Source organism: Athene noctua, chromosome 2 (assembly GCF_965140245.1).
Source record: "Athene noctua chromosome 2, bAthNoc1.hap1.1, whole genome shotgun sequence".
NCBI lineage: Eukaryota > Metazoa > Chordata > Aves > Strigiformes > Strigidae > Athene > Athene noctua.
This window is the reverse complement of record NC_134038.1, coordinates 29,994,785-30,021,574: the sequence shown is the minus strand read 5'-3', so window position 1 is coordinate 30,021,574 and position 26,790 is coordinate 29,994,785. Positions and strand designations below refer to the sequence as shown.

Sequence of the window (26,790 nt, the reverse complement as noted above, 5' to 3'; positions counted from 1 at the left end):
TTGCTTAATGGGAGAAAAAGTTTTCCTGCTCACAGCTGTACTTTAGAAGGTTCCCTCAGGCAGTTTTGGAAGATGTGGCAGGCGCATCAGTCTGCCTAGCTTGGTTCTAATATGTCATTAAAAGTAAAAGATAAAGTGGAAATGGAAAATCCTATCTTAAGTATCTGAAATCCTCAAAATCAAAACTTGCCTTTGTTCCTTAACTGTCTTGGTCTTGCACTTGACTGTTATCTAGGCTGCAAACATTGTGTCATAAGCCGTTGTGAATTTACTTCCATTTCTTTATTTGTTTCTTTAGTGTGATTTAGTGTAGGATTTAGTTTAGTTGCATAACTGTTTAACATGTTGCTTGTAGTAACTTAAAATGATCTTTTATTTTTACCAAGATCTGCTTGTGACATTTCTAATGGGATAGACAATCAAGTACCTTCCAACTCTGTAGTACAGAATACATTCTGTATAGAAGCTGTTAATGGAGACAGCACGCCATCTCCTACTCACATTGCAGCCAGACCCAAAAATACACCAGTACCAAAACCACTTGCAGCTCAGCCTGTCAACAGCACTGGTAAGAATGGGAGAGTTATGAGAACATGTTGCATAAGGCTTTTTTATCTGGTTGAAATGTATCTGAGGTTGAGCCACTTCTTCTATATATTTTTTGTTAGATTTCAAAAATATTGAGAGGATGTTTCTGGGCTTGATTTATTATTTTTCATGTCCACTTCTGTGAGTTTTTCTGAAGTAGATCCATTCATAACTTTCATTATGTTCCTGTCAGCTCTCTTCTCTGAGGAAGAAAGATGTAAAGGATCCAAAACTTCCATTTCTCTGTCCCAAATGACTAAACAATATTACTGATTGTCTGGAGGAAAAATAAGATTTCTTTCACAATTAATTTGAATAATTACAGTTAAGTTTCTTTTGCCATTAGATAAATGTGATTTTCAGTGTTGTCAGGGAACTGCTGTGCTCTGAGTTGAGATGCCTTCTATTTTTTCAAAAGGTACTGGCAAACACTAAATTTAATTGTCCTCTTAAACACAAACATTTTGGTTATTACTAAGAATAACATTCGTGAAAAGAAAGTCTTTTATTTGTTCCCCTGGCAAAACTTTGCATCTAATAATGACTGTGCTTTCTAAGCACTTTCTGCCTTTTCTCAGCAGTTTGAGAGAGATTGCAGTGATAGCAGAGGAAAAACATATCCTTAAATAGAAATAAGCAAGCTGTTAATATGTGGTAGAACAGAGACTGTCAAACTTTCTGTGAGAGAGTGAGAAATGTGGGTATGGTGGAAAGATAGCAGAAACAGTTATGAACTTTAAAAGGTACTAATTAAATTAGGCCTTCTCTGAAGCTTTTCTCTATTCAGAGAACTTGTATTTGATTTCCTTCTCTTTTCAGCTGAAGGCCAGAGGGCGTATACATTATTTAGTCATTGCTCCCTTTTTCTTCAGCAGTGGAGAGATCCATTTGAAATCTTTATTAGGATAGGGTAATTGCAAAAATAATTGATTTGTTCAAATAGTAACATTGATGAAATCATCACTGAGCTTGCACTGAGGCACTGATATAACAGTTTTCAACTACTGTACCAGTTGGTGGAGACTTTTAAGGCAAGGAATAAAACATGTCTCCAGCATTTGTTGATGACAGAATTTGTTTTTTCCCCTACTGTGGTGTTTAGCAGGATTGTAATTTCATGTGATGTTGCCAGAATTGTTCTTTTAGATCTAATTGATTAGGTAATCAGCTGATGTAATGTTTTATAGATCTGTTTTGGAGATCAGCTTACTAAAAGAGCTGATGATTTGTCAAGTTATTTTGCGTCTAACTTTGTCATGTAATCCCATTCACTCTTCCACGTGGATGAATTGAATGTTGAGGGTTTTTTTAAATGAAAGCTGAAATTTCATTTAGCTTTTTTTCTATTTAAGTAAAATTCTTGCTAGTTAAAGCAGAAGTTTGAAGAAACTTGGTCAGATTGTGTGTAGTTAGGATTTTTTTTTTTAATGTTATGCTTTATATTTGCTTGAAATAATACAAAGTCTTGACACATCTTAATGTAGTTCACCTTTTATGTGAGCTGGAAGTAGTGATGTATTACCCTGGATCAGTTGTGTTCAGAAAGCAATGCCTTTACAGATCTTACAAATCTGCTGCTGCCTGTAAGATCATGCCTATCGTTATGCATATCAAGCAAATACTTATGTCCCAGTGATAATTCCTTAAAGAAACTGACTTGCTATTTTAAATACATTGCTGATGACAGCTTTATTGTTCGTAATTCTTTGACCTGCTTTTCTGACCATGTGGAAAGCAAGAAGTTGCTGACATTATATACATATTGCAAGTAATAAGTAGAATTAGCTAATTTTTTTATTTGTAAGAGTGTTATACAGAATTAAAGTAAATTAACCCTTTAAAATGATGGAACAGCATTTTATAGGCATTAGAGTTAAATTTTGCAAATCTGTATCAGTAAGGCTGTGAGTATACAGCAGTTATATTGGCCTCAGTCCTTAGAATTGTAAGCTGATAGCATGCTGTTAGAAAATTACTTGAAGTCTACATTGCATATTATATTTAGTCTTGTAGAGAAAGCGTTCCAACTCTAGAAGAGGTACAAACTGATGTTTAAATAAAATTGTTACTGTCTGGTGTTTATTAGTGGTTCAGAAAATGAAAGCTGTGAATGGTGTTGCACTGCTTTTAATAGGGCCTTGACTTTTAATGGGAATCCTACTGACTGCTGTACCTGATTTCGCTTGTCTAGGATAAGATCTTGTGCTGAAATACTGTTCTGTTAAGCACTGCAGGTGAATTGGTATTGATACATTGTTGGCCAAGTGGGCTTGGGAGCAATAAAACCTTCTTAGCATTTCCTGCTAAATCCATGCCTGCTTTAAACGTTTTATGAGATTATGTTTGCCCAAGTTGGATGACATTTGTATTGTTCTTTAAAACACAGAAATTTATTTACTTTGTGATTCTATAATAATTTTCTTCAGTCATTGAACTACATAAGTTATGTTATCCAAATGCAATTTTTCGTATTTTACTCCAGATTTTGGAGGGGGATTTTTTTCCCAAGTCACACACAGGTGGTTTTTGCTGAATTGCAGCGTTCTTTACCTAAAAGGAAAAAAAAAATAGCTGTAAGAATTGCCTCCTAGTTTTCCATATTCATGGAGTTACTTATGTCTTCATATTTTTCTTTCATGTCATACTACTCAAGATTATTTTTTTAAGTTGATACATGTTCAAAGTTTCAAAGAAAATAAAGCAGTACTGTTTCCTGGGAAGCAGATGGGTACCTTTTGCTAATCTAAAGAGAAGGGTGTATCATTGATTTGACCAATATATGCAGAAACTAAGAAATTACCTTAGCAGGGAAATACAGAGAATGTCTTGCAGACTGTAAATTTTAATCACAGCTTTAACTGAGACAGGTGTGCTGTGACTTTTTGTCATCTTGGACAGAAGTGCTGCTTAAGGCATATATTCCGTCTGTGTCATTTACTACACAGGCCAATAATTTGAAAAGTAAATCTTAATAGATTCTGATACACAAATGTTTCTTATTTCCCATTTCTCAGTTAATGGTGAGTCATCCACCTCTGCACCAGAAGCTGGTGATTCTTCTGTCTCTGAGGCTCCGATCGGTTCAGTTGAAGCTCCCATGTCTTCAAATTGCACTAACACTACAGCAGAACCTCAGTCAACAACAGAAGCAACCAGTTCTGAAAGCCACACTTCTGCATTACCTGTTGTGTCTGCTGGACTAGAACCTACAGCTGCAACAGACTGTGCTCAACCTAATGCTAGAAACAGTATAGCAGCAGATGCAGCAAAACCAAGGGAATCCTCCTCCACCTCAAGTGCATCTGCAGAACCTGTAAGACAGCAGCCTGGTAATGCCAGTACAGAACCTTTGCCACCAGGGTATGTGGGCTTGATTTTAATACTATAATTATGTTTCATCTGACCATGCATATAAAGAAACAGAAATTTAATTCTATACTGGATTGCCAGATGCAGGTCAGTTGGCTGAGACAGGTTTATTTGATCTAAAATGGAGTTTGTACTGCTGCTATAACTGGCTAGTAACTCCTTTCTGTCTCAGAAAGTAACGATAATTGAATTGCTGAGACGGTATTGTGGTCTAAATAGACAAACTCTTGGGTGTTATGGATGTGAAAAATTTTCATGTGACATTCAAACTTATTTGGATCATAATTTGTTACTCCTTTGGTTCTTAAACTATGAAAATATAGCAGGGACCAAAATACAGAGAAGTGAAAATTAATAGTCTAGAAATACTTGTAGGTGCTTGCTGTGTAACAATGAAATCAATAATGTTATAGATAAAAATACAGATTTTAAGTGTAGATATGTGCTCAGAATAGCTAAAAACTTTTCATTCTGCTAGACTGTTAGAAACTACTTCTGTGGTCCTAAACCTTAAATGCAGAATTAAAGATGTGCTTAGACATTAAATAACAATACAATATATGCTCAAATATATATATATATTGATCTTAAAATTTTTTTATTGATGCTTTCATGTTTGGGTGAAAAGATGTCTTCAGTAACTAGTTGGAAATACTGACATTTCCATAGTATTCTAAATATTAACTATTTTAGAATTTTCTGAACACAGAAATTGTTTTTTAACCCCAGGTGTATATACCTTGTGTCATTGTAGCTGTTCTTTCAGAGAGCCTGTCTTGTACCAGCTCCCTCTGAAGGAGGTTCAGTAAGTTGTTAGTGACACTTCACTTGAGTTTCTGTGGTTGGATAAACATGAAAACAAGCATCTAAAAAGATAGAAATATTGTGTATATATTGTTGGGGAAGAGTTACTAAGTTTTTAATTTTCATATGCTTTCTACAATGAAAGCTCTTTATAGGTGGGAATTCCTCTGGTCATCCCCCCTCCACACACTTTTTAAAAAAAAAATAAAAAAAATAAATTAATTGCATGCTTTCCCATTGAAGACAGGGTCATGAGTTGCAGGCATAGTGCACACTGTGATCAAATGCATTTCTTCATCATTCTTCTCTGATCAGATTTCTGTGGGGTTTTTTGTTTTGTTGTTCCCTGCCCTCTCCCACACCCCAGTCTAGTTGAGTCTCCATTATGTTTAGCCCTAGTAACACTGTAACATGCTGCTGCTCCTCTCTTTATTGTTTTGTAATCTTAACATTTAACCTCTTGAACTGCAAGAAAACATTTGTAGGATTTTTATAGGATACTCTGTAATAGTGAGGAAATGCACATCAAATCCTATGAGTAGCAGGCAGGGTGCTCTCCCTACGTTTTTAAGAGCTAATTAATTATGTATGTAAGAAAAGCAAACATATATCTAATGCTAGCAAGAACTTTAGCTTTTTGTCTAACATCCAGGTTTCCTCTTCCATTTATACTGCTTTTATTGCATTATGGCAGTTCTCAGCAGCATGAAGCTTCAATTGTTTATAATATTTGGTCCTCTCTCCATCTTCAGTGTGAGTTTGCTTTGCAACTAAAACTGAAGAAATAGTTCCCAGGGATATCAGATAGAGAATTTACTAGGATAGGACACAGAAACACAGGAAAACCATTTGATAGTACACATTTCAGGTTCACTCTGAAAGATCCTGTTGTTTGTTGGGTATAGGAAACAGTGCTTCAAAATGTAAACTTGTTCTTTTTTTGAGAGAGGCGTGTACTTGGAAATGCAAAGAATGTGTCTCTTAGCACTTTTTGAATGAGGTTATTTTAGCATCCAAGCCTTGAGTATGTAATTAATTGACTTTGTTTTCATATATCTTAGACAGAATTTGAAAATGTTTTTGAATATTGATGTATGCACATTTTATGTATCAGGTCTCTTAAAGAAGTGTTCATGGTGGTTTCAGTTCAAGTAGGAAGTAAGTGATAACATATTCTAGTGTGAGTTTTCTTTGGTGTGTTAGAATGAGTTTTGGATCATAGTATTTTTATTCAATACCAAGGTACTTCTTTGGCTTAGTGGGAAATAAGTGCTGAGGAAGCATTTTCACCTTGACTTACATGAAAGTCTTTTTGTTTTCAAGATGGGAGCAAAGAAAGGATCCTCATGGTAGAACCTATTATGTTGATCACAACACACGAACTACAACATGGGAAAGACCACAGCCCTTACCTCCTGGGTAAGGTAGACTTTTTTGATTTAAGTATGATAAAGGTACTATTTTTTTGTTTCTTTGGCTTTTATAAGCAGCTTATAGAAACTGTATTTATACATCATATATTAAGAAATCCTAGCTTTTGTTTAATTTAGAACTATATTGATTGTAGCTATTGTTATAGAAATGTTGGTACTGTATATGTCACTTGTTCTGAGCACTTATTCAAATACAGCTACTAAATTATTTTGTTGTTCCTTTAAAACTTTTGTATTAAGTAATGCACATTTGATCACCTTTATTTAGGTGGCACCACTAGGTGTAGTGCACTGGTTCCAAACCTCGTATTTCCAGGCAAAGTGTTTTCGGTGAAACCTGCTAACATTGCTTATGGTCATAGGAATTTACAAAGTTAAAAATGAGGTGACAGAGAGCTGAGCATCCTATTGAAGTCTATGTTTGCTCAATGTGGTTGTTCTACCAATAAAGTTGGGGTGTACTTTAGAAATTAAAATCATGCCTGTGACTCCGGTACTTCATTCAAGTACTGTCTCTGAATTTAGCATAAAGAGAAAATCAGTTATATAATATTATTGAAAAATTTAGCTGTTAACATTTGTGTTTCTTGAAAGCTGGGAAAGAAGAGTTGATGATCGTGGGAGAGTTTACTATGTGGACCACAACACCAGAACAACAACATGGCAGCGACCAACAATGGAATCAGTCAGGAACTTTGAGCAATGGCAGTCTCAACGGAATCAACTGCAGGGAGCTATGCAGCAATTTAACCAACGATACCTCTATTCGGTAACTTTTACATAAAACTTAGAATGAGCAGAGGTATAGGTATAATTTTTGTTCTTTAACATTTTCTAAAATGATTTTATAACTATTCAACCATATGTGTTATGAGATGTTTGGCATCAGTAATTCAGATCCTGTTTCTGTTGAAAAATTTTAACAAAAATCATCCTTAAAGGCAAAAATCTGTTCCCTAACTTGAGCTTTGTGTACTGCATGATACTTAAGACTTTTAATGACAGTAGTGAGAGGTAAAACTAAAGCAATCCCTTAACTGAAAAGGAACATAAAAGCTGAGTTATGGGCATTTTGAACATGAAATAGCCTTCAAAATAGTTTTAGTGATTAGTAGTCATTCATTAGTACAGGTGGCAATTCTTATACTTTGAAGTCATTTTGATGCTTACGCACTTGGTTTAGCTCTGGAATTTCCTGCGTGATTTTTCATTTCGCTCAGATAGTTGCTCACTTACTTCTGCCTGAAGAAAATATCATGAGTATCTTCAAAGAAGGTATTTCTTGAGACACATTTTTCCATCTGTTACTGGATAAATAGGATAGTTGCTTTTTCATAAGAATGATGGTGCCTGCATGTCAGCATCGCTCTAAAGAGTCCATTTTAAAAATTGTACTTAGTGTCTTAAAAAAAATCCAGTATCAGAGACTTTAAGTGATATGTAGTGGATGTTTTAAAAGAAGAAATCATTGAGGTACAAGTCTGAAACAGTTTCATTGGACCTAACTTGGCTCTGAATTTGATGGACTTTATTCATCCACCCTTCTGAAGTAAAGGAGGCTGCAGTATTCTTACATTTAACAGTTCTCAGCCTCTTGTTATCTAATTAGATTATATCTCATCACTAGCAGTAGCAGAAACACGTATCACCACCAATTTCTGAACTCCTGAAGCTGTTTATGAAAGTCAGTTTATCTTATGCAATTAGAGAAAGATAGAATGGCTGAGGTGGGAAAGGACCTCTGGAGGTCATCTGGTCCACCCGTCCCTGCCATCTAGAGCCAGTTGCCCAGGACTGTGTCCAGGCGACTTTTAAGTATCTCCAAGGAGGGAGGAGACTCCACAACCTCTCTGGGAGTACCCTGTGCCAGTGCTCCAGTCACCCTCATAGTGGAAAAATGTTTCCCGATGTTCAGAGGGAACCTCCTGTGTTTCTGTGTGTGCCCCTTGCCTCTTCTCCTGTCACTGGACACCACTGAAAAGAGCCTGGCTCCATTCTTTTTGCACCCTCCCTTCAGGTATTTATACACATTGGTAACTTTTAATGCAAATCCAAGAATCACAGCTGAAACATACCAAGCCAGGAACTCTTGGTCTGAGCAACTTTAGGTACTTATGTACTACTTTGATCAGTTGCTTAAACATCTAAGAAAACTCGCTTTTCACGATCCGAAGCTCTATTTTGTTTTGAGCTAGATTTATTCTCTCATGGAACATTTTTTTTTTTTTAAATTAAATTATATTCCTTTCTTCGTTTAATGATAACTTACTGGAAACCACAGACTCATTTCATAAAATGTACCATCTAACCTTAGAATCATTAAATTAGGATTTGTTTGTGTGACAGAATATACTTGAAGGAAAAGATAACTGTTCACATCTTTTTAGAATTCTGTTTTCTAAGGAGTGTATCACTTACATACTAAGAACTTGGTTGTTTGTTGGTTTTAGTTGTGTGGGGTTGGTTTGTTTTTTTTTTTTACTTTAGTGCTGCTGTATACTTGTAGAATTGTTAAGGTCAAACTACAGCTAACTTTTTTTCCTCTAGTGATGCACCAGGACTCTGCCTATATAGCAGTTTATAAATGAGATTGTGTTTTATTCTTTGGGAAAAAGTGAATTAATACTTTTAATGAGTAGGAGAATTTTTTAATTACCTTGAATAGTCAAAGCTAAACTACGTGAAGGAAAAGTATATAGGATATAATTATTTTAGTTGCTTTTATTTTTACTTTTATTATTTACAGTTAATATACTGTACTCCTTTTGGTATTGAATCTGTCTCACCCCATGCCTAGTGTTTCAGTGTGTCCTGTTAAATATACATTAGCCAGCAGTCACACACAAATTCCTTGGACCCATTAAGACAGGAAATCTCTGAGTCATGCTACCATTCAGTTCTTTAGCAGACAGCATTTTCTGTTGTACACTCTTCTTTTTATACTCATCCGAGAGAGAAGTCTTTGGTTACAGGGTCATTGTGACTGTATAGTTTCCAAAAGCAGAAAAGGCTTACTGCATTTGCTGCTGAGATAATGGTAATTCTCTGTTCACATCTAGTAACTGGTGGCTGGAACAAAGAGGGAGCTTGGTTCTTAGTGTAACTATTGCATTTTCTTCCGATCCTTGATTTGTTTCTTTTTCACAAGAAAAATATTACAGCTTTTTTTGCCTGAATTTGCTGTTGTAAACTCTTAAGTGGATTTGAGATTTTTGGATTGCAAATGCTCTATAAAGCGGTATTAGTAGGAAGGTGATCCTTAAAATACTCTTTGGAAAATGCAGATTGGTTCCCATATATCGAAATTCCATTCTGCACCAAAAAAAAAAAATAAATATTAGTGTCCAAAAAATCAGAGCATGGATACTGCAGTCTGGGGGATTTCTGCCTTTTACATTTTATTTTTTCCATGCTTTGTATTCTTGAGAACTACGAGGGGACTTCTGCAAGGTTACAGTATATTATGAGCTTAGCATGGTTTTACATAATAATTTAATCCCTTTTTTTTAGTTATTTTTTTTGTTTTTTTACTTTTAACCTTTTTGTATGTTGGTATAATTTTAACCGTCTGCATATTTTAATGAATTCAGCTGCATTTGCAAAGAGTGACAAAGTCTAAAAATAGCCAAACATCCAGGGAAGACATCATGTATTGAGGAAGCAAAAAACCCTATGTTGGCAGTAATCACCGCGCTTGGAAATGTTTATTATGGTAAAGCATGTTCTTAAGCAAGAACATTGTGCTTATCTGCTTATACGTGCTTCCGCAAAACTTGTATGAACTGTACCTCTTTTAGACCACTGACTGTAGGAAGCAAAAGGGAGGGTACATTGATTTGGGAAGTGGAGGCGAGTGCGCAAATCATATCTTATTATCGTATAATCTATCTATCTTCACAAAAACAGATTAAAAAGGGCATGATGCTTTTTCAGAATGGGTAGTCTTCGGAACTAGCGGTAATCTTAAAACATTATGGAAAAAAAAATGAATAATATTTGGCCTAACTTGTTTTTAAATAGGCTTCGATGTTGTCAGCAGAAAATGATCCACTTGGGCCTTTACCACCAGGTTGGGGTAAGTTAATTAGCTTTTGATTTCAGGAAGTGATAGTTACAGAAATTTGGAATGCAATTGTTGTATAGTGGGCTTTTTCTTTTTTTTTCCTTAGAAAGGAGAGTGGATTCAAACGATAGGGTGTATTTTGTAAATCATAACACAAAGACAACACAGTGGGAAGACCCTCGAACTCAAGGGTAGGTGTGTATATTGACTATGCAGATAAAAAGATCTTGCTTAATTCTTATATGTCATGATATGAGGGGGAAAAATACTGTCTGTTATTTTTTCTGCAGCTTACAAAATGAGGACCCTCTTCCAGAGGGCTGGGAAATCAGGTATACCAGAGAAGGTGTCAGATACTTCGTTGACCATAATACAAGAACCACCACCTTCAATGATCCTCGTACTGGGAAATCTTCTGTGTAAGTGAGAAATTAAATGTATTTTTAAAACATTTTAACTTGTTATAGTTTAATAATGTAGTCTTCTCATACTGGAAAAGAATCTATACTTTTAGCTGTAATTGAGTACTGAATTGTGAACAAATTGTTCTCCTGTAAATTTAATGTATTTGTAAGCTTTAATTGTCAGTGTATCTGTGACAGATTTTGCTCTAAGGTTCAGTGGTTTTTATACACTTTTCAAATACCAAGATTGTAATTGTTTTATAAATAGAGAGAAGTGAGGTAAACTTGAACATTGGACTAATGGTAACTAATAAACTTTTAAAGAAACAGCAGATGATTGTAATGAGTATTGCTTATAGTTATACAGTCCCTAGCAACATTAACGTCTAAACAAAGTAGTTCTAAATACTTTCAAAAAATTTTACGTACAAATCTTTTAAAAAATAGTTTAGTCAGAAGTATTGACCCAACCTATGGTGGCTGTCATAATGTCTTTTATGTAGGGTAGGGTTTACTTCTAAAGACTTGTTGATGACCTTTCATTCAAAGAGTATTGTAGTAGAAATTCCTCCATAGTTCCACAAGCAGATGAATTTATGAATCCTGATTTAGCAGTCTTTCTCTCAGTGAAGACAACAAATTAGATGTCTCTCCTCTAGCTAGCTTGTAAATTTTACAAGATTGATAGGTATTTGAATTCCTCTAATCTCTGCCTTTCCCTCAATTTTGATAAAATGACTAGCATCTTAAAAAAAAAAACAACAAAAAAAACCCATGGAGGGCATGGAAGGAAGACTGACTGACCAAAACCATTTTTTTTTCTTATGGTAACAATTTTTGTGTAGTTTTGATATCTACATAGTGTTGTTTAGTATTGAAAGTACTGTTTGATGTCTGTATGGTTAATGTTTCTCAAATATATTTCCTTACAGAAATAAAGGGCCACAGATTGCTTATGAGCGTAGCTTTAGGTGGAAACTTGCCCATTTCCGTTACTTATGTCAGGTAATGATTAAGTAACTACTTTTTAAAACTATTTGAATTTACATTTATATGTTCTGCCTTTTAATGTTACTGCCTTATGATTACAGTCCAATGCACTGCCAAGTCATGTGAAAATCAATGTATCCAGACAGACTTTGTTTGAGGATTCCTTCCAGCAGGTAAGACTGCAAAGATTGTTGCGTTTGTTTATCAAGACAAAGCATAAGAACAAAAATGGTTGTAGCCAGTTCAGACTAATGGTCCTTCAGGCACAGTAATTTTCCTCTGGTATTAGCCAAAAGGAGATTCTTAGGGAAGACTGTAAAAACAGAAATAATGTATATAATACTTGTACCAAATGATCTTTCAGCTCCCAGCTGTTTACAATTGAAATGCTTCTTGAGCTTGATGTGGTTTCTGGGTATTTTGATAACCCTCAAGAGACTTCTCTTTTGTGAGCTTGTCTGTGCTACTCTTGTGAACTTTTTGCATCTACAGTGTTCTGTGGTAGAGTTTCATAGCTTAACCACATCGCATACTGTATCAACTTACCCACATTGGATTTGCTTTTCTGATTCTTCTCTGTGGTTATATACATTACAAAATGTTTTTTCTACAACTAAAAGTGGCGTCCTCCTTTGTCCTTCAGAAGTTAAATCTGTGTAATTGAAGCTTACAGTTCTTGAGCTCTCAAGTCTGGAGCCAGTGTATGTTCCTTCCTTCTTTTTCTGTGACAATGAAAATTCTTGCTCCTGTCACCACATCAAAACCTCTTGGGAGGGTTTCTATATAAGTAAAAAGTATATTATTGATGAAAGTATATTACACTTAGTTTGAATTAGAGTAAATTACTGTTTAAAGTGATTTGCCTAAACCCAGAAATCTGTAATATATCAGATGAAATGCCTTTTTGCTTATTTTCCTTTAATGATAATGAATGCCTCAGGAAGAGTATAAGAACAGGGTAACCATATAGTGATACTTTCCAGATATGCTTTCCCACTTGCTAGCAGTCTGCTGCTCAAGGATTTTAAGTCTGAGCTGGTATTTTTATGTACCGTTCACTGATTGCATGTTCCATGAGATGGTCTAATTGCTTGTCAAATCTGTGTAGACATTTGACATACATGGCATTTCTGTATCAATTAAATAAAATCTGAATAAGAGTTGACAACAAGAATTGTATTGACAATGCATAATTTATAATTTATTAAAATTTTGGGGTTTTTTTTATAGATTATGGCATTAAAACCCTATGATTTGAGGAGAAGGTTATATGTTATATTCAGAGGAGAAGAAGGATTGGATTATGGTGGCTTGGCAAGGTAAAAGAAAATTTGTTTAAAATAGTTTTTATTTTTCTTAATAGCACTCTAACCTTGATTTCTAATGTTATGCTCTTGGCAAAGAAGCCTATTGCTTTTGTAGTCTGACCCTGGTTATCTTTTTAGTTCCCCTTAGTGTATTAAGGAGGTAGAACTAGCATCACTGGCTATTGTTGTGGGTTATAACCTTCCATTAGTAAAACTGTGGCCTCAGATGTTGAATTTTTTGACAAAGATTGAAATTTTTTAATGCCAGTTAGTTGCTCTAGACTGAGTTAGTTCAGAAACTTTATATCAGAAAGTTCTACTTTCCTGGAATTGGGGGCTGTGGTAGAATAAGGTGTTTTACTTACTTGGAAAAAAACAAGTCAACACCAGATTAGGGCTAATATAACAGAGAGCACATAAACAAGAATGGTGCAGGCATGAAGTAACAGCAGATGAACAGACTGTGTAGGCTGCACAGGAATGTGAAAGAGCTAGACTACAAGTGTTTCTAGAATCGTTAGTGGAACTCAGAGGCAAAATCTGGTAACAGGAGAACCGTAGAAGTGTGTTCATCTGTTGACCATATAGAAGACATCCAATCATGGGCAGCAACTGACTATTGCTGCCCATGACTTGACTGAAATGCTACTATTAGGATGAAAATTTCAGTACTACTGCAGATTCCGGGAATTAGAAGTAGTCATAGGTGGTAGAATTTTTCTTGTTTGGTTGGGGTTTTTTTAATGTAAAGGTGTTCTGTTTTGGTTTTGTTCTGGTTTTATGTAGTTTACGGTGTTAAAATGAAATTCAGTGAAAATGTGTACTATTTCTAAGTAAGGAAGCTTGCCTCTGAAGTTTGAGCTGCTTTGGATATGTGGGTAGCTATGTTTCTGAATTACAGTACCGGATAGGCTTTTGGGGGGGTGACCTCAGGAGGAATCCAATTTTTGCTTTGCCTGGGTTTCATTTGATTGGTGTCCCTATCATGATGGCCCTAGGCATAGGATGGGAACCAGGAATGGTCAAGTAATCTGTTGCAGAGAAACAAAGTATTCCCAAGAAATGATGTTAGAATAATTTAACTGAAGAGTTTAAGTCACATAAATAAATAAATAAATAATACATAAGTAGCAAAACTTCATAGTTTTAGGAATAAGCCTTGCCCAAGGTTTTGTATGTGAAATTGAGAAGCAGCAAGGATCTCATTGTAACTTGAGCTGAGAATTCTTAAGTGACACTGAGTAAATAAATGTTCATGTACTGACTTGCTAATATAATATTGCATTAACACAAATATAGAAAGCTGATGCACTTGATTTATCACCTGTCTTTTAGCAGGCTAAACTCAGTGTTCCTTCCAGATTTTTACCTTGTGTTTAGCAGGACCAATCTGACACTGTGTCCTGTGGCTAGTTTTAGCTGTTGATGTGAAAAATTCATTGCTTTTGCAAACTTTTTACTGATGACTGATTTCTTTGATTTCTCCCTTGTTATCTGGCATTGACCTAATTTAAATGCCTATTAAATTTGATGCTTCTATGCATTTAATATAATTGTCTCAGTATAAAACTTGCATAGAATACTGTACAACAATCTCATGCTTATTAAAAGATAAACTGTCAGGGTTATCGTATCCTGGCTGCCTTTCTCTGCGCTTTCTACTTGGCCTTTGGGTTGGAAGCGTACTGTAGTGAATCATGATCCATGACCTGAATTTCACAGAACTGTTACGAGAAACATGCCAGCAAACTTCTAATTTCTATTCCCTGATCTCAGGTAAATATAGGGATAGAAAAGATGACTCTTAAATGTGACAGCTGAAAGGCAGCCAGGATGGAATTCAGCCCCTGCAGTTGTTATAGGATAGACTTTTACCCTTTTTTTGTGGCTTTTCCGTAAGCCTGGTTGTTCAGTTCCAAGCATTTAGGGCCTGATAGAAAAACTTTCGAGTATGTATGAACTGCTTCTGAGGGCTCTGATTATATACAAATACTATAAAGCAACAAATATTCTAAAAATCAGCTATCCTAACATTGAAATAACAGATTCTATTATTATTTGAGGTCATCTGAGTTGGAAACTATGGAAGTGGTGAATAAAATGTATTAGTTAAACCTCAACAAATCACATTATCGTGTCCTGTGGGCTTAACTGATGCCTGGTAATTCGTTAAACCACAGTAACTCGGTGTGTGTTCTGCTGTCAGATTGGGAAAGCAAATAAGATGTGCTGTGGTTTGTGTGTTTTGGTTTTTTTTCCTTTTGTTTTACCTATGTTGTTTATAATAAGCACTGCCCATGGAATAATCTGTAATTTTTTTGACTAAAGATTTGAATTGTATGCAGTAAAGCAGGCATGAGAAGGATAAATACTGTGTACTGGTTGAGGCAAGGACTCTGTAGGCAAAAATCTTACTAATATGCAGTTAAAACCTGTGCTATGAGATTGTGTTTGAGGTGACAATCTTAACAATCATTTCTAAACTTTGGAAACCATGACTTTCTAACATTATCGTTTCTAATAATGAATTTTTTTATATTTAAGAAGTATATAATGCCATATTTTATCCTGTGATTTTAATACAACACTGTTTATATTATTTTTCTAAGTTTGCATATATTTTGACCATTTTGCTAGTTACCTAAGGGGAATGGTGATAAACATCTGTATTTGATGGTTTTTATGTGTATACATGTTTTTTTTCCTTAGAGAATGGTTTTTCTTGCTTTCCCATGAAGTACTGAACCCTATGTACTGCCTATTTGAATATGCTGGCAAGAGCAACTATTGCCTGCAGATAAATCCAGCATCAACAATCAATCCTGACCATCTTTCATATTTCTGTTTCATTGGGCGCTTTATTGCCATGGTAGGTTAGATTTTTAAGGTTTTATTATTTGCTGTAGCTATACATTTATTCCTGAACAGTATTTGTTTTTACAGTTATTAAAGGTTATATTAATCTCCTAGAAATGGAAGATTAAGGCATGTAAGGTTATTGAGCCAAAGTATTCCCTGAGAGTTAAATATCTTACTCACGTTTCCTGGGATAGCGATGAAAGATAATGTGACATTCAATATAATATTTTATTTTTATCAATTGGATGTGTATACTTCATGCAAACTGCTGTTTGATTGAGTGTCTGAATACTGATGCTCTGAAAAATGTGACTAGCATTTTCCAAAAAAGGCTCCTCAGTTAGACTTGTATTTGTCTGTATTGGAAAAAAAATGAGTTAGAAATGTTTTGCGGAGTACACTGAGCCTTAATTTAAATGTACGTACCTGCATACAAAGGTCAGATACTGAGGACAGCAGAAGCTGGCACGGAGCTGATTCTCTGCCATCAGGTTTCTCTTAGACTAAAAGCTGATGAGGCATGTTGTATCATTTCTTCTTCTGGTATCATTGAGTCAGTTTTCTATAGTAGACTCTGTCACATTTCTTTCCTTCCATGTAGTGATACAGTCATCTTTCCACAAAATCATCATGATGTCTACAGGTAGCCCTCAGCAACATCCTTGAGCATGGTGAATACTGAAACCAAAAAGAGTAGATAAAAGTGCATTTTCAGATTGTAGGGACTGATGTCTTCTCTTGTTGCTTAGGCTTTTTGTCTGAAATAAGTATGAATGCAAGCAAGGTGTAACATAAATGGAAGAATACTTTCAGACTTAAAATAGGTTAGGTTTGGGGGCTTTCTTGGTTTTGCTTTTCTTATAGATGCTTCTTGAGAAACAAGTTTGTTCAGTTTTGATGATAACATCTCTGATTTCAAGGATTTTACGGCCAAATTCCTCATTTCTATGCTGTCATGAAAAAAGTGGGTTAACACTTTTAATAGGCTGCCTATGTTTTTCTTTCTTTTAGAACCCTCAGCAAGCTATAATGCCATTTAGCAGGAAAATGTGATAAGGTCAGTTAGGTGCTAGAGCCAAATTCTTTTTCTTTTAGTTGGTGATTTGTAATCTTGTGCGTAAGACAAATCCATAATTGAAATATTAACTTTAGGAAATCTACTTCATAAAAGTAAAGATCATAGAAGAGAACTTCAAGTATTTAATGTAATTAAAAGAATTTTATTTCCAGAAGTATTTTTGTATTTTTATTTTAAATTCTCTTAAGGACGGGGGAGAGAGAGACCTGTATAATGGTTCCTAATGTGGTCATTTGCAAGGTTTGAATATATTCATGGTTTATAATGGATGGTACTTTCTGCAGTACTTCCTGGGATACCCTCTAGTGGCTTAAAACAGCTCCGGTAATAATATAAGTGGGAATCATTTTAAGGAGTCTAGATAGGCTTTTTAAGTGCAGTTGTAGTTTCTGACCTCACAGTTCTAAAATAGTTGTGGCCTCTTTTGTTTTAAGTACTGAAATAACCACAGATGTTTTTGTCTGAAATGGGGTTAAACATAAAGAATAAACATCTTTACTCTGTAACAAAAAGCTGTTAAATGAAGTTGGCTGAGGCAACTTTTATATTTTGCTGATTTAAGATACTTTGTCAAAAAGCAGGAAATTGTATGGCTCAGTGTTGCACTTCACATTATATTTTTTTTGTTTCTCTCAGCTTTCTCTCCCGTGAGAAGTATAGACTGGTTTAAAAAGAAATAAATAAGGGCCTATGAGAGTATCTCTTTAAGCTCTCCTAAAGCAGAAGAAAATGCATACTGGAGTAGGCCTTACGGGGGAAATTAGGTGGTATGAAACAAGGTAGAGCCTTGCCTTTTTCTAGAGGAAATGGGCTGTTACATTTGCTCTTCTGCTCGTAGAATTTCAGCTCTAAGGAAAGACAAACAATGAATGCCATACTGGCCTATGTTTAGGGTGATTTTTTAAAGAGGTATTTTAGTAATGAAAGTTTGCCTGGTAAGGATGAGGGGGGGAAAAAACTGTTTTCATAGGTATAGCTGTGCTCTATGAGTTCCCAGATTCAGTGAGTCAATACAGAGGTTAACATTCGTGTGTGTGTGTGTGTGTGTAATGCTATGCTTCAGTACTAGAAATTAGTTTACACCCTTGGTGCAGGTGTGGTGAGACAAGTGTGACCATGTTGTTGTTGTTTTTTTTTTTTAATTTCATTTTTGCAATAGAAGGGAGAATCTCATTTATCAGTTCCGTTACTCACTTATAAAGGATGTGATTCCCAAAGCTCTTTCCAAAGCAGTCTGTGATTGCATTTTTAAACTTTTTTTTATGAGCTGTGGTAGCATTGTGTAAAGGATGATTTTGCAGGATGTATGTATACAGTAAATAATGGCAGTAGTACTCAAGTAGGATCAAATACTATGATAAGTAGGATCAAATAACACATGGTGCATATACCTATCCACTTAATAAAGAGGGAACTTAGTAATTTTCTCTTTTCATAGACTTCATGCTTTTATGAGAAGCTTTTTTTTATCAAATAATTTCTAAATTTTAATGATAGCATATGCTTGGATAAATTTTGTTGATTAATCTTTTTTCTTTCCTTCCCATTTAATGTAATGTTTTTGTTTGTTTGTTTGTTTGTTTTTTTTAAATACCAAGCTGCTACTGCTACTTGGTGCTTTTTATTATTTGAAGGAGAAAGGGAAAAAAGAATTCAAGTCCAGAAATACTTCAATAATTCAGTAGTTCCATAAACACTAAACAGACATTTTTCTGTTCAACAGGCATTATTTCATGGGAAATTTATTGACACTGGTTTCTCTCTGCCTTTCTACAAACGAATGCTGAGCAAAAAACTTACTATTAAGGACCTAGAATCTATTGATACGGAATTTTACAACTCCCTAATCTGGATAAGGTTTGTAGATTTATTTTTATGTGTGTGATATTTTATGGATTTTTTTGTTTATATAGAATTCATACACTTTTCTTTTTTTCTTTTTATTCAGGGATAATAACATTGAAGAGTGTAACTTGGAAATGTACTTTTGTGTGGATATGGAACTCTTGGGAAAAGTAACCTCGCATGAGCTGAAATCAGGAGGTTCAAATATCTTGGTAACCGAGGAGAACAAAGAAGAATATATTGGGTAGGAAGGTGTAGAAGTTGAAAAAAATGTTCCATATTTCTTTTGTTGCTCTAGTCTTGCTCATATATTGCTTACAGTATGTGATTTTCTTCTTATGTTTTTCTATTACTATGTAATTATTGGGACTATTATTGAAATGGTATCTTGGTACGCTTGATCTCTTGGTACATTTTGATCTCTCCTATTCCTCTCTTTGCTCTTACCCAAACTAAATTAGTTTTCAAACTAAAGCAGATTTTGCCATAACAAAATCATAATACCCAAGTAGCATTATTTTTATGAAAAGGCTGCTGAATTTTCATTAGTGAAAGTTTAATAATAATAATAAATATATTTCTTTAAACTGAAATGGTAATTAAGTACATCTTACTACTTTTCCTGTTGGCTGAGTTTGGTAATTTGTGATAGTATAGTAAGTTCCTTATAGTCTATGGAATCATACAGTGTCGGAAAGTAAAACTGGAGGAAGCATTACCTCATGGGAACACGCACATGCGTGTTTGAACTTCTTCATATTGAGTTCAAATTGATGTTTAATTTATGTTTTTTTTTCCATCCCAGGCTAATGGCTGAGTGGCGATTTTCTCGGGGAGTTAGAGAACAAACCAAAGCTTTTCTTGATGGTTTTAATGAAGTTGTTCCTCTACAGTGGCTACACTATTTTGATGAAAAGGAGCTGGAGGTAAGGTTTTCTGTTCAACATTTTTACCTTTTGCAAAGGTAATACATATGGGATAATTAAATGGATAGGTCAGCTTGAATCTCTCATCTATGGCATGCTGCATGTGATACCTTCTGGAACATGGAGAATTTAATAGGAGCAGTAAGAGTAAATTATGATGAAAGCCAGTATCTACTGAATTGGTGTTTTGTGGTGTTGAGTGGATGGGAATTTTAGATTCCATCCTCAGTATTAAAATAATTTCATAGAAATTAAGAAATAATTTCATAGAAACTTTTGCAAGTTTCTATGAAAGGATCAGACTATGAGATCACAGAGGGATCTATTAGTCATGGAAAACTTTTTCCTCTGTGGTAGATGGGTAGCATTACCTTGTACCAGATGGTACAGAAGTTGATACTGGTGTATAGTAATCCCTTAGTTTCACATGCATAGTCTAGGGATAGGTTCTAAGGTTATTACACTTAAGAACAGAAAGTTGGATGAACCATCAAGGTTTGCAACTGAATTTTGCAGATCCTTGATACGTAACCCAAGGGCTGGTAACAGGAATCGCTTGCATGTACCTTGTTTACTTAACAATCAGCCTGACCTATCAGCAGGGACAAGAAGCTCTGTAGTGCCATGTTTGTTTATTTCTGTGAGACCTGCCAAGGTTCCCTGTATATAATGAGCGGTGTTCTGAAAGCTTAAGTTAAATGGGAGTTTTTCCTAAGAAAGGACTTTGATCTATCTTATTTACTGTTCAGATTTCTAGGCTTTGCGTTTAGCACGTCCAGCTTTTATTGCCTCTTGTAATGAGTACGCAGACCTATACTTTGCGGTGTATTTCATCTTTACTAGTAGTAGCAGTAGCAGCAATAATAATAATCATCATCTTGGAATATGAGGCAAGGTTTTAATGGGAGAGGAAATATCCTCTTTAATATAAAATTTCCTTTTATGGGGAAGATAGTATCTTTTATTATTGAATTACTAGTTGGAAGAAACTAAGTTTCTTGTATGCAGGCTTTTAAACCACTTAAATACATAAACAATTTTGGAGGAGTTCTGTAAACTTGGGATAAAAGAAAATCTAACTGTGGAGTAAAATGAAAAAATAACGAGTCCTTTTTTGGGAGCAAGAACTTCTATTTTTGTTACTGTGTCTCATACAAGATACAAAATTAACTCTCAATTCACGTGTATAGACTATATTGTCAGGTAAGCATTCTCTTTTCTAGGTTATGCTCTGTGGTATGCAAGAAGTTGATTTAGCAGACTGGCAGAGGAACACTGTCTATCGTCATTATACAAGGAATAGCAAGCAGATTATGTGGTTCTGGCAGGTATGTTGATCAGTAAAATTTCTGATTTCTTTAGATTTTGTTTTGTTTGTAACACAAATGACATGTGGAGTAGAGGGCTGCCATCTGAATGAAGGTTCTCACTGCTTCTTCTCTTGAAAAGAAAAAAGAAAGGGAAAGGAGGATTACTGGTTCTTAGGGAGCATACCTGAGTGTGGCAAGTGGCAGATAGATACCCGCATTACATCTGTATGCCTGACTCATGAATACTTTTTCTATATCTTGTTTTTCTTATTGATTATACAGTGATAGAGTTTTTTGTATTCTTAGCAGTGATCTACCTTCTAAATGTTCTTATATATAGTACGTCTGCAGTGCCACATATTATTAATGATTGTTGTCATATTAACTGTGCCAGTCAAGCACTGACTGATAATAACTCATTTTAATGAAGTTGGCTAAGAATTATTTTCAGAAAAAAAACTCCTACTGGCTCCCAGTTTCTGTGAATCTCCATAAAGAGAAGTCATAGCTAGGCAGTTCTGTCTTGTGATAAATCACCATTGTAGAGATGCTTTTGACAAAGTTCCTATAAGAAAATGATGCAAATCAATTATTTTCTATCTTATTTATATTGTCAGAATAATGTAAGGACTGATGATATGGTCTCTTTTTAAGAAACTTGTTACTGAAGAATCTTATCCAGAAGTTCAAGTAACTTGCATATGATTTCAGCATTTATAGAACAAAAATATTCATTTTGTTATCCAGGTTTTTCTGAGTCAAAATCATAGTTGTATCAATGCCCACTCTCTTACAGAGATATTCTCCATCTCTGCTCTCTCTTCTTCCTCTTCCCTTATCCAGTGAATTTCCTTACAAAGTGATGCAGCTGCTGTGGATGGTGTTTTCTGTCACTGAGACTGCCACATGCCAGGAATGCTTCAGTCTTGACCAGAGCTTGTGGCTAGGCTATGGCTGTGTTTAATCAACATGGTGATAGTCTTCATCAAGCATTGGCTTGATTTATGTGTTACTGTAGGATAAAGATTACTATTTGCTGTTCCCAGCCTTCACATTTTAACAGTCAACAGTGCATATAATTTGATATCACTGTCTTCTCCCTTGACACAATTTTCCTGAAATCAAGAAAGGTAAACTGTTGTCAAGGTGGTGTCTTTTCAAATGGAATTAGATGACTTTCACAATCTTGGGTTTTTTTGTTTTTCTCCAGCTATGTTAAAGATTTTTATTAAGTAATTTGACTTTCTGTGCCTAGTTTGTAAAAGAAACAGACAACGAGGTTCGCATGCGACTTCTGCAGTTTGTCACTGGCACTTGCAGATTACCACTGGGTGGATTTGCTGAACTTATGGGTAAGTAAAGTAAAAGGTCACCAAAACTTTTATACAGGTAACTGTTCCTTTTGCAACTGCACCATGCTGCAAGTGTATAGACAGAAAGAATTTCATGTACATCAGCTTGGATCTAGAAGGGCTTTTTGTATCAGAAATCCCATAAATACATTTATAAATTATTAGGAAATTAGCTCATTTCTATGAGAACGTTCCTATACACGTAACATTGAGTAGCACCTGATGAGCTCTGTTTGCCATATCTGGGTTGTGTCTTATGTCACTTATATTTTACGTGTGCTACTTAAAAGGAACAGATTACACTTTTTAAATCTTATTTTCTAGGAAGTAATGGTCCTCAGAAATTCTGCATTGAAAAAGTTGGTAAGGAAACCTGGTTACCAAGAAGTCACACTTGGTGAGTTGTTACTTGTAAACTTTCTGTACCTTTAGAGGTTCTCTCTTCTGACCTTGCATTGACCAAATTGAATGAAATCTAATTTGAATCAGTTCTATATCTCCATCTTCACCTTCTTTAATTGATCTGACATGCCAGTATTGAACATTTCTAGTTGTCCTGTTCTTAAATTTCGCTGCTGTACTGTACAGTTCATCAGTATCAGATCTGTCAGAAGTATGATACCGTCCTTATTGCATAAACCGAGAGCTGGTTACACAATTACTTTAGAGAATATTAACTGAACAAAAGTCATGTTGGTATTAAGGTATATAGAGTTATTAGATATACTTACTATCCAGGAACATTATAAATGTGGTCATGAGAAAAAGTAGCATGAAAGAAATCACAGCAAACATTCAAAACAGGGATGCTTACCCAATAATGCAGATACTTTTTCCTGCCAGGCTTCAGACTATTTTTGGCTTGGCATTCCTATACCAAACCGGTGCAACAGGTACAGAGATGAGTTTCCTGTATGTACTGTGTGCAAAGTGGACACACCTTCCTTTGGCAATAGCGTGACAATAATATTCGTCATACTTTTAAACTACTTCAGGGAATCCTCTGTTTTACCATTTTCTCCACCGGTACTGTTTTTTCAAGTGATGATTACAAGAGTTAAACATCCCCCTTCGTCTAAGATACTTTTAGAGAAGACACAGAACGAAACAGAATTTTGGCAGAAACCTTTTAGGGCAAAGTTTAGTGGGAAATAAATCGAGGCACATGTAGGAAGGAGAAAAATCAAGCTTTTTCATGCTCTTTCTGGAATTTGGAGGTGCATCAAATCAGGATGATTTTAAACTTCATGGTGAACATTTCCTTTTCTGTGTATTGTAATTCTCTGTATCTTGGACTGTCTTTAGTCTTTAAATGTTCTGTTCTTCCTTTGATATGGTAACAGCCTCCTGTTTCTTTTAAGTATTCCTCTCAAACTGTCTGGTTTTACTGCTCATAGAAATGTCAAGGAAGTGAGATTGCAGTGATTGCTATTTCATTTCTTATTGTTAGACCAGAACTTTTTATACTTCTACTGTAGCAGTCGAGTTCTGTAGTGTTCTACATAGGATTTAGATAAACTTAACAAAATTTTGTTTTCTTCTGCTCAGTTTTAATCGTTTGGATTTGCCACCGTATAAAAGCTATGAACAACTAAAAGAGAAGCTGCTCTTTGCCATTGAAGAAACAGAGGGATTTGGTCAAGAGTAGAAGCGGCTTCTAGTCAGAAAGGAGATATTGCATAATAAAAGGCCCAGCCAACTAAAATTGCACACTTAATTGTATATAAGCTTTTTGTTCTGTACAGTGATCTTTCTGGAACTCTAAAAGTATAGTTGTTCTCCGTTCTTCCACAAAGATATGCAAAACAGTTCAGCCTTTTCTACTTTTATTTATTGCCCTTCCAAAAGACCAGAAAAACCCCTCATAAATTTTGAAAGCAGACAAGAGACTTATTTAAAATATATATAAAAAATATAAATATATATACTAAAAGGCTCTAGTTTTATAGAGCTTTAAGTGTATGAAAAGTTGCAGCCATTTAAAAGGGCCTGGATTTCCTTTATCTTGGCTTTATTATTCAGAAAAATGTTTAAACTGCTCTATGTTCTCTCTTAAGAAACATCTCCAAGTTTGTTTCATTGCATGGCTGTTCTAAAAGGTGTTAAAGGCTTAGGCCATACGTATCCTAAATATGTAGAAAGATGCTGCTGGTATTTGAGATGACAGAATATGTTGTTCTGTCAGTTTAATTTTTTTAAATACGTAAATAGCTGATATATCCCTCTCTACTGATGTAGCCAAGGTCATGAATAAAGCCTTTACTACTTGCACAAGAGTCATGTAAAATAAGATGAATGTGATTTAATGTTGAAAGGAAATGGTGCCACTGTTCTGACATTGTAGGAGCTGAACAGAATATTTTAATTCATTTGAGCAGCATTGAAATTTGTTTACATATTACCTTGGGTTATTACCATGAGGATGTTAGGTAATCTTAAAAGAAAAAATAATAATAAAATAGAAAATATTACACATTCTCTCCTTGGTCTGGTGTCTTACAGGTTTCTTTTGTTGTTGTTGTTGTTTGCTTCCCTATTCAATCTGTGATGTCCTTTTCACAGCTCTGTAGAGTACATAAATGTAAACTCAGCTATAAGGGTATACAAAAGGTAATGTGAACTTTGCTGCTTTCTATATTCATGTTCAGTTTCAGTTACTGGATCTAGTAAACCCAAATAAAATGAAAGTTACATAAGCTTTGCACAGGTAAAAATGTTCTTAAGTGTTAAATACTCTCATTTCTCTTAAGTTCTTACAGAAATTCAGATGTACCTGAATGTAAGTACATCTAAAACCTGTAATTCTTTTATGTAGGTCAAGTTTGTCCTAAGTGCACAATAATATAAAGCCATTTTAAAATTAGTTTTATTGGCATTGAGGGCATTTGCTGAACTGCAAAGATGTGTGTTGGTTTTTGTTTTTTTTTTTTTTTTTAAATTTAACACCTTATTCATGTGAATTATATTAAATGCTACTTTTAGCAAACCGTGCTTCCTTATTATAGAGTCAAAACATGTTTAAAATTACCATTTGTATTATGCTTTAAATATTAACTGTAAATTCCATTACATTTCACTTATACAGAATTTTGTACACACATGAAAATGATTTCTTAGGATATGATTAAAACTACTTCTGTAACATATCATACTGCACTGTTAAAAGTGTACATGCAGGAAAAAACAGTTATATCTGTTCATGTATCTTTCCCATACAGCAACTGAATTCTGCCAAAATTTTATTTTTCTACATATTGGATTCTCTGGAGGCTTTGTAGTCAATATGCACAGCTTACTGTGGAGCTGTTAACCTGTACATAGCTTTGGTAACACCGGTAGTGCAATGGGCCCAACAGACTGCTATCTTACGTGAACCAGCTGTAAGAGTTTCAGAAATTTCCACCACTTTGAAGGTTTTTCATACTACACCAAATATCTTCTGCAAAACCATTTTTGTGACTATAGTGTCAAATTAGCTTCAGGTGCAAATCCACTTAAATTATGACTTATACTGGTTAGAATGGAGGAAGCTTTAAAAAATAAAAAACAACAAACGTCAGAGGCTGGGCAACAGAAGTGTGTGTGGCTTGCCTAAAAGACAATTAAGAGGGCTAAATGTCAGAGTTGAACTTCATGAATTTGCACTAATGAATGACATTGACCCACTACCAACTGCTGAATTTTGTGAATCTGTGAGTAAGTGAACAAAATAATAATAAAAAAGACAGCACATCCCAAGAATGTAGTTGCTTTATTGTTTCAATAATTTTAGCTATCTCATAATTGCAATAGCTTTTCCTGTGGGGAAGGGGGTTAGTAAGCAAGGAAAAGCCAAACCCACTGGCCTTCTGTACATGTATATGATCTATTAATTGGTTTCAAAGGACTGACTGAAAGCATGGCTCTTAAAGAGGAAAAAACAATTTATATACCTCTGTGTGTGTGCGCGTACAGCTAACTTAAGACTTCCTGGGAATTTCCCTAATACTGTATTGTAACTTTTTCTATTTGGATTGCCCATAATTCAGCTGTACTTGGGGGGAGGGAAGATAGTGAAGAGGAAAGGCAGCAAAGGCTGGACATCAGATGAGGGAATCAGTGAGGTAATACTACTTGAAGGAGCTACTGCGTAGTTCATGGGTTCTGTCCCTTTCTTCCTGCAAGCAACTCAGCTGCTCTTCTCTAAACACTCAACAATCTTTACTTGGTACCTGGATAGCCTTCCTCTTGGTGCAGGTTCTGTTCTCTGCAGCAGAAAAGGCACTGAAGTGAAGTGCCCCTGCCACAAAGCTGCTAGAAGCAGTTTTGTGCATGTCAAACATTTTTTGTAGTGTGCGAGTGTAGGAAATTTGAAGAATCTCTCTGAAACACTGCATGTCATCCACCCCGGCACTGTGACATACTGAAGACTTCATTCTGATACTTTACTACTAATAGAAAAGTAAGAATTACTTTACCACAG

General features: G+C 35.1%; 1 protein-coding gene across 3 annotated transcripts in view; it reads left to right on the top strand.

The window, feature by feature from the left end:
* Nucleotides 1-25,314, top strand: part of WWP1 (WW domain containing E3 ubiquitin protein ligase 1) — a 66,646-nt gene extending 41,332 nt beyond the window's left edge. For all 3 annotated transcript variants that reach the window (XM_074898762.1, XM_074898761.1, XM_074898763.1), the window contains 18 exons: nt 387-568; nt 3,603-3,948; nt 6,085-6,180; nt 6,789-6,963; nt 10,215-10,269; nt 10,364-10,448; nt 10,548-10,676; nt 11,594-11,666; nt 11,753-11,824; nt 12,882-12,970; nt 15,668-15,827; nt 18,619-18,752; nt 18,844-18,984; nt 19,546-19,666; nt 20,890-20,994; nt 22,232-22,328; nt 22,653-22,725; nt 23,877-25,314. In XM_074898762.1, the coding sequence (XP_074754863.1) occupies nt 387-568; nt 3,603-3,948; nt 6,085-6,180; nt 6,789-6,963; nt 10,215-10,269; nt 10,364-10,448; nt 10,548-10,676; nt 11,594-11,666; nt 11,753-11,824; nt 12,882-12,970; nt 15,668-15,827; nt 18,619-18,752; nt 18,844-18,984; nt 19,546-19,666; nt 20,890-20,994; nt 22,232-22,328; nt 22,653-22,725; nt 23,877-23,976 (2,233 nt within the window). In that variant the 3' untranslated portion in view covers nt 23,977-25,314. The remainder of the gene's footprint in view (nt 1-386; nt 569-3,602; nt 3,949-6,084; nt 6,181-6,788; nt 6,964-10,214; nt 10,270-10,363; nt 10,449-10,547; nt 10,677-11,593; nt 11,667-11,752; nt 11,825-12,881; nt 12,971-15,667; nt 15,828-18,618; nt 18,753-18,843; nt 18,985-19,545; nt 19,667-20,889; nt 20,995-22,231; nt 22,329-22,652; nt 22,726-23,876) is intronic.
* The last annotated feature ends 1,476 nt before the right edge of the window (nt 25,315-26,790 follow it).